Source organism: Tricharina praecox (genome assembly GCF_024521635.1).
Source record: "Tricharina praecox strain CBS 144465 chromosome Unknown BZA05scaffold_14, whole genome shotgun sequence".
Lineage (NCBI taxonomy): Eukaryota > Fungi > Ascomycota > Pezizomycetes > Pezizales > Pyronemataceae > Tricharina > Tricharina praecox.
Window position 1 is genome coordinate 725,939 of NW_026250416.1, and position 8,283 is coordinate 734,221.

Below are 8,283 nucleotides of genomic sequence, written 5' to 3' on the forward strand. Positions count from 1 at the left end.
TTAATGGAGAGGCGCATTCGATTTCGGATCGACGGTAATGACTCACGATCCGGCGGAGATCGGTTAGACTCGATCATGGTGTTGAATCACTGCGATGGAAAATCCTCTGGTTATCGGCGACATGAGTACTCACTCAACACCTAACCACAAGTTAATGTTGGAATGTGTGAACAAGTAGTGTATTGTTGTTGTAGTATGAGAGTCTAAAGCCCCGAGAGTACACATAAAAGAGGGGTGGTAGGTGGCCAGTGCTCCCGACGTCATGACCGCGTAAACGACTAAGCAGATATTACGACAGTTAAGGCCCGAGGGGATGGTTCACGAACGGGTGTGGGTACTACGCCGTCCGACTTTAACTCCTGCCGGGCCTTTCATATTGAGTGGGCCGTGAAGAATATCATCTAGCTAGATCATTGAAATATACACACATTCACAAATACTCCATTTCCATGTCCACTGTCCAACTCAATTTTCATCAAGCGATCCGATGTGACTTCCCCTACCCTCCACCCGGCCTTTCCAAGCGGTACTTTGCTACTTGTATATAGAGTACGCCAAAGGAAATAACTTTATCGCAGCCCACTTCAAGTGGTTGTCATAATATCACGAACTTCCGTGTACCTTATCATGTGAGATCACTCGAACTTCCGTCATCCGTTCTCACGGAGGTGGCAAGCGGCAGCAAGCGGCCTCTATCCGAGGCACCTCCGCGCCTTCTTGTATATATGCCTTTCTTCTGTCATGTCTGATACACTGTACACTACTTCTCAATACCACTTTTCTTGACAGTGGTGCCGGTATTTCCTCACGAGTGAGATCTCGTGTCGGTGTTCAACTCTTAGCGGCTAGATCCCTACCAGGTAGTAGATTCCGCAGGGCTGCTCACTCGGCCGGTCCGTGTTTCGTCGGTAAATCTTCACAAGAGCCCGCTCTTCCTCCCTCCCACCGCTCTTCAGCCGGGAAAACAAAGCTTTAACAAAGTCCGGCCCTAAGGATGACGATCGTGAGCCAGCGGTCGGCTGCCTATTGATTGAGAGGCGGTGAAAAGTGGAAGTTGGTTAAGCTGGTGGGTGGAATGCGTTTTCATCTTTCTACTTTCTGCTTTCAACTTTTACATGTATGAAATGTCAAGTGCCTTTCCATAGGGCCGGCGGTCGCGGACAGCTGAGTGGAATGGCTATCATATGTACCTGCCATGCTCCGATGCAGTTCAATGCAAAGACGATGAACAACAATAATCGAAAATAACTTTAGTACTTAAGTTACGTTACAGTACCTACTGTACATGATTTCGGCAAAATTTTAGAAGCAAAACACGAGTGATATGCCGTGCTGCTCATTGGAGCGCTGTGCGGTAGATATCGTATTGCCGCTGCCACCGCCAGCGAGTGAGTGAGTTCGTCCTGGTCGCTATGGACGATATCGGTACACTTTAAGACGGCATGTAATCTACTCATCCAAAGTTTCATGAGGTGTCGCAACCACGTTAACGTTCCATCGCCGGCCAGATTATGGATATCGAGAGCGATTCCAGCTAGTTGGAGTATTCTACATACTGGAAAGTCTGGACCAAACGGCCGTTTCTTAAGCGGTTGTGCGGCGTGAACGGGGAGCTTGAACGGATGAATGCAGGTGCTGGGGGGCCCATCATCCATGGTCCATGATCCATGGGTGGACACTGGATAGGGAGGTCGGGCAATGCCAATATTTGGGATCACGACTGGTTGGGGAAGGAGGGAAGTTACTCTACTACCTATAGTTAGTCCGTAGGTATTTAGAGTACATAGCAGAAACGGCACGCCGCTCCCGTGTCTACACTGCACACATACCGGTAGTGGGTATCGGACAAACAACACCGCTCGCATCGTCCGTCGCGCGTAAAGTTCGTCCGCGGTCTCGGGGATAACTAAGTTACGCGCATTTGCTCGCAATGGCAGGGCAAGCCGCGGAAGCAGCGGTCGAATCCTGTAGCTGCATGCTACAGATCTGCGGCGGCGAAAGTCCGGATCCTTGGTACATACATGATATGGTAAGTATTCGATTGGCGAATTCCAGGGTGGCCTAATTACCCTACATGATAGATTATTCTGGAAGCAGTAACCCCCCTCCATCCGGAAATAAACCTCTGCCCTCGTCCGACAAGTGCCGGAATGCGGGATATGACTCGGAAGTCGGGGGTTTCCTTCCGTTGTGTAGATAATTTAGTTGCCATACTTACCCGTAGTTACCGGACCGTACCGGAGTGTGACATTCTTGCCCGTCCCCTGGGTACTTGCCCCTCCCCTGGGTACTTGCCCTTTGTCTTGCACTATGTATCAAGACGCCGTCTGAAGGGTTACATCCTAGAAATATGTAACCGGTGTTTTGCTCCAGCTTCCACTCTAAATTATACGGGGTCCTCTCGGTGCAGCCAACACGCACACAACCATATGAAACGAGCGAGAAATACGACGACCAGTTATCAGTATCGTCACGTCTACCAGTGTCGTCACGTCAATACCGATCAAGCTCCCGGAACCACAGCGGGTGCCCGCGGGTCTCGGGAGCGAACCCCGACAAGGGCGTTCGGGCTAACTTGTAACTACTGGGTAAAATGCCACGCTATGCCGACCCGTCGGTATTAACCACACACGTGGCAGGCTAGCTAAGTACTCTGCAGGCAATTCCTCGGGGCGGAAACTCAGGCCGCGTCTAAAAGCCATCCAGGAAATTTGTGCGTTATATATTTCGAAACGCCTCACTCCTAACTGGTCCTGATCCGGATCGATGGGTGAAGACCTCCGGTGCGCAAAGGAGGATGGCTACATACATTTGTACCGTATTGTTGGCCGGGACATCTACCAGTTGTGGGGCGTTTCCCAAGGTCAATCTTGAATCAGCAGCGAGAGGATCATCTGGCGCCTCCACACTCCATCCTGTTGTGAACTTGTGATTGCATAACTATATTTGATTCCAGTTTTTCGATGTCGCACAATGCATATATACCGATTACCCCACTCAACCTACGGCCAATAGCGATGCGATTCCTCAGCCCTACACGACATCCGACGGCAACTGCCACCAAGGCTCAAGAATTGATGAAGATCGTAGAATCCCACCGTGGTTGCCCTGCAGGATGTGCAATACATACCGGTATATGTACGTCAATGCAAGCGGCTCACCCTGAATTCCTTGATCGGCGGATACGAGCAGGTTTGACCGGTAGGTTGTAAAGATCAGGATCGGTTCACGGCCTGGTTTGCAACTCTGTTAAGAAACGGCGGTTCCCCACATCCGGTACGATTGAATCACGGAGGAAATAGATACCAGTCGCGCAACGGAGATCGGGGAAAGGACGGTTGATACAAATGAACGCCAGTTGGCTCAACTTACGCCGACATCGGACGTTCGGCGACTTTGTTCCCCGAGAACGGCCCGAGAAGTATCTACCTCCAATCGGCGCATTGGTCCGTATGTATGTACCCCACACAAACCCGGAAACCGGGACTCGTAGAGAGCGGTTGAGGCTTGCCCAGACCACCGCCCAGACCACTGCCCAGAGCCCGACGAAATCCCCTGGAATTTCCAGGCTAACAAGCGGGATAGCGTCCTCCGTACTTATCTAGAAATGTAGCAGGCAGATCCTAGAAATCAATTTCCCCAATTTCCGCAGTACAAACGTAGCGCGTGCGATAGTTGCCGTGCGATTGACTAGCGACAGTCCGAGCCCGGTGTATCTCTACCAACCGGTATTCGCCGTGGCGCCGCCGAATTCATAGGTAGGGGCGCTCTTGGCCGGGCCGAACTCCGCAGTGCGCAGTTCGGACTCGACGCCGATCGGATGCATGTAGCCGCCAAGCCCGCCACCACCACCACCATCTCTCCAGCATCGATTCGCCTCAGCTAGGATTTATGCACTTGGCTTACCCGCATTTCGCCACGGAGCACACGAGCAGGCACACGAGCAGGCAAACAGGCAAACAGGCAAACAGGCAAACAGACAGGCTTCAAGTTGGATTTGTGTTAATCCTTCACAAGAAAGACGTCACCCATCGCTTGGAAGTTGGATATCGAGTTGCGGCCTCCAGGCTCCACCGGTTCGTCCGCTCTGCTCGCCGTGATTCTATCTCGCAAGTGGAAACCTCCACCACCACCGGCAGCATGGCCTTCGTGCCCAGCACGAATAAGGGGAGGAGGCCCACGACGGATGAGTCTGCGACACCACATTCAGACTCTAGAGGTCACTGAGCATTGGGCACTGGAGTCTCATACGCTGCTGTTGGCGGCGTCCACACATAAAGAGGTGCAACAATTCTACTCTGGTTAGTGCGCACGCCAGTGATGCGCCATGAAGTAACTGCAACTCAAATTCCAACTCTAACGTGTAAGCGACGGCATGTTCCGTCGCATACAGGACCAGCCTCTCCTGAGCTCTGAGTCCTGGGAAGAGGGGAGGAGAGGTAAGGAGGGGATCCACGCGACATGTCACGGTGTATGCAGCTGGAATACCGGTAGTAACTAACGGCCAGAATTTACGAGTGTTTAAGGTGTCTACATAGAGTAGAGTGGAGTGGAGCAGTCCACCCTACATAATCGCGATATCACGGCCAGTCACGGCCTATGCGGTTGAACGCGGTACATAGACCGTATATAGACACCTCACGATACTCCATTCGCTTTGGCGACAACCACATGTACTCTAGACTCGTGACGTTGCGTGCGCCCAACCCTCCTCCCCCTCTCGCGGATCCCACCACCGCCCCCCATCCCCTATTGCTGGCTGGCTCGCGTAACAAAGGGCACGTCCTCTACGCTCTACGCTCTGCGCTCTGAACTCTGAGCTCGAGAGTCTCGAGTCTCAGCGCTCGTTCCCTCCTGTCGCCCAACGCAGACCTAGCCAAGAAACGCGGGGAACCACCACCCCTCCCCGGGCCCCCACCCAGTCCCGCCACCACCTGCCACACGTCTCCCGCCACCACCCGCCATCTCGTGGGTCGTCTCGTGAGTCGTGAGTCGTCTCGTGAGTGCTCGCCACCAACCCGCAGCAACAGTGGAGCAAGTTGCAACACCGGAGAACGCATCCGGCACAGTGGCTGCGACGCTGCGAGTATCCGCTCCACCAGCACGTCTAACTGGAGTACGGTAGGCCCTAGGGAGGTAGCTGTCGCAGGACATAACTACTAGGCGATATCCAAAACTTGTGGTCACCTACAACCCTAACCCACAGGCACCCTACCAAATTTCATGGCTGGGAGAAAGGGCTCCGCAGTCTACATACAGTACGGCTGTGATTATCCAACTACTTTCAACTGAAGTTTCATTCAGTTCGGAAGAACATCTATTACATGAAATTAAAAAATGCGCTCGGCATTAGATACAGCTGTCGTAGGCGGGCAACTGCCAGTCTGCCACATCCTCACTCTCTCTTCGCGGATTTTGGTGTGTTGCCCGTGGGTTAGGGTTCCAGGTGTCCACAAGTTTTTGATATTTACTAGTAATCACATCGCTCCAATTCGTCAATTCGGTGGTTGGTGTTGGCTTTCCCCCCCATCCCCTCCACTTCGGCATGTCTTCCAAATCTGTACTCCAACTCTGTAGGTGTGGATCAGTGTGAGTGAGGATTGGTGGGGATAGCCACTCGCGAGACACACACATGTCACAAGGAAAAAGCAAAGAAGGTTCAACTCGCCACAGTACTCAACTCACCACACACAGTACCAGTAGCACCTACCCAAAGTTCATCCACGGAGTCCGCACAACCTACCATTTCTTTTTTAAGGTTTTTGTTTTTCCCCAAGTCGCACGACAGTCGACCGCATCACGCATCGAGCATTACGCATCACGATGATGTAGTCATGCTTCAGTGTCGGAGTCGTCGGAGTTTAAACTCCAAAGTAAGTATGAAGTTTTGTAGCGATCACGATGTAGCTTTCGTACACACACAGAAAGAGCGAGTGTTTGAAAGATAGACTTGAACTCATCTGCGATCTCGCAGTTGTTTCATTAGCATTATAGACACAAGTGACACATGAACCTCCGACAACATAACCCCTTCCCGACCCGCCCAGCCCCCACCCCCTTCCCGAAACCTAGTAACGACAACCACAACCAGTGGCCACCGCAAGAAGAAGAAGAAGAAAAAACACAAACACGGCACAAGCACGCGCGCGGTCGGTCCGAAAACCATATCAGAAGAAGTAAAAAAAACTGCAAAGCCCGGTATTTGGTATATACAACAGCCTGCTTGCTACTATGAAAGAGAAAATCAAAGACACGTGACCGTCCGACGCAACCCCCAACCCCCAACCCAACCGCCTACTCCATGAACGAAACGATGGAAGCACAAAGCACTACGCTTATGCCTCGTTTCCGTGGGCGCCGTGGTCGAGCTTCTCGTTGTTCTGCACGTACGTCTCGTGGGGGACCCACTTGGCGGAGGTGCGGGCGGTGGTCTCCTCGAGCATCTTGTCGACCTGCTCGAGCGAGAGACCCTTGGTCTCGGGCACGAAGAAGTAGGCAAACAGCAGACAGAGCGTGCAGGTGGATCCCCAGATGAAGAAGACCTTGGCCTTGAGGTTGGCTTCGCCCTCGTCGACGAGGTAGGGAGTGACGTAACCGAGGACGAAGTTCCAGAGCCAGTTGGAGGCGGTGGCGAGAGCGACACCCTTGGCACGGATGGGGAGCGGGTAGATTTCACCGATGACGATCCAGGCAGCGGGGCCCCAGGTGGTCGCGAAGGCGAAGATGTAGAAGCACACGAAGACGACGAGGACGGTCGAGGCGGCCTTGGAACCGGGGAGGGCGACACCGACGGCTCCGACGATGAACTCGCAGGTCAGCATCCATGCGGCACCCCAGATGAGCAGCTTGCGGCGACCGAACTTCTCGACTCCATAGAAGGCGACGGGAGTGGTGACAACGTTGACCAAGTTGGTGATGAGCGAGATCAAGAAAGCGTTCTGGACACCGGACTGCTGGAAGAAGGTGGTTCCGTAGTAGAAGATGAAGTTGACACCGGTCAACTGCTGGAACATCTGGAGGAAGACACCGATCAAGACACGGCGGAGGTTACCGGACGGTCCCATTCCCTTGAAACAGTCGATCCATCCGGCCTCAGAGATGCTGCGCTCGTACTCGTAGTTGGCCTGGATCTCTCCGAGCTCGAACTTCAGGTACTCGGAGTCGATGGGCTGGCCACGGAGACGGGCAAGGGCGGCAAGAGCCTCCTCACCACGACCCTCCTTGACGTACCAACGTGGCGACTCGGGGAGGAAGAAGAGACCGACGGCGAGGATGAAGGCCCAGACGAACTGGATGGCGATGGGGACACGGTACGAAGAGTAGCTGTCCCACTTGTGGGTTCCCTGGTTGACACAAGCGGCGAGGAGAAGACCCTGTACAAATACCGTTAGCGACCCTCTCGCAGAACCTGATTCGTCCCCGATCGAGCGTAGACAACAACATACCAGTGTGATAGCCCATTGGTAACCAGCAACGATAGCACCACGAATAGCCTTGGGAGCGATTTCGGACATGTACATGATGACAATGGCGGAGACGAGACCGACACCGAAACCGGCGATGACACGACCACCGACGAGGAGACCGACCGCGGTAGAAGCGACCTGCAGAGCGACACCGACCGAGAAGATACCGCAAGCAATGATGATGGACAACCGACGACCGATCCAGTCCGCCAAATTACCACCGGCCAGCGCACCAAAGAAGGTACCGGCCGACAGGATCGACGTAACCAAACTCTTTTCCCATGTGTGGATGTTGTAACCTAGGACACAATACCGATCAGCACGGGTATCCCCTCACTCACTCCACTCTCCCTCACTCCTCAATCGTAGCCGTGGTGGGGTGTAAATACCGGAAGGGTCTAGGTCGGTTGCGTGGCCGAACTCGCGCTTGAAGAAGTCCATTCCGAGGACACCGTTGATGTATCCGGAATCGTATCCGAACAGGATACCACCGAAGGCAGCGAAGCCGCAGAGCATGTAGCCCCGGGCGGTAACGGGCGACTCGACCCGAGAGACGTCGCCGGACATTGTGTTGGAAGTGATTCGTGAGACCTGGGTATTGGGTTGGATCCGCTCACTGTCGAGGAGTCAAGTCAATACTGTGTTCTTGTATGGGGGGGTTGGTGGTTGGAGGGGGGGAGTGGGTTGTTATAAGGAGGCTGGTGGAGGGAGCGGCATACCAGTGTATTGAAGAGCAACAACGGCGCAGAGGAGTTGCAGGTGCGGTGAGGAGGGGAAGGAAAGAAGTGTGGGGGAGGGGATATGGGAAGGTTTTATA

General features: G+C 53.6%; 1 protein-coding gene across 1 annotated transcript; it reads right to left on the reverse strand.

Moving 5' to 3' along the window:
- Window positions 1–5,936: 5,936 nt before the first annotated feature.
- On the reverse strand, window positions 5,937–8,283 carry BZA05DRAFT_400233 (general substrate transporter). The gene is made up of 4 exons (XM_051483875.1): window positions 8,186–8,283; window positions 7,856–8,082; window positions 7,446–7,765; window positions 5,937–7,373 (listed from the first exon to the last, which is right to left on the reverse strand). Exons 2-4 carry the CDS (start codon window positions 8,031–8,033, stop codon window positions 6,336–6,338), a joined length of 1,536 nt encoding a protein of 511 aa, XP_051338986.1. The 5' UTR covers window positions 8,034–8,082; window positions 8,186–8,283; the 3' UTR covers window positions 5,937–6,335.

What these genes read in the sequence shown, in the direction of transcription:
- BZA05DRAFT_400233 (XM_051483875.1), bottom strand. Translation starts at nt 8,033, where the DNA reads ATGTCCGGCGACGTCTCTCGGGTCGAGTCGCCCGTTACCGCCCGGGGC. An exon ending in AACCGACCTAGACCCTTCCG is followed by an intron (nt 7,766 to 7,855) that starts GTATTTACACCC and finishes ATTGTGTCCTAG; the next exon opens with GTTACAACATCCACACATGG. An exon ending in ACCAATGGGCTATCACACTG is followed by an intron (nt 7,374 to 7,445) that starts GTATGTTGTTGT and finishes GTATTTGTACAG; the next exon opens with GGTCTTCTCCTCGCCGCTTG.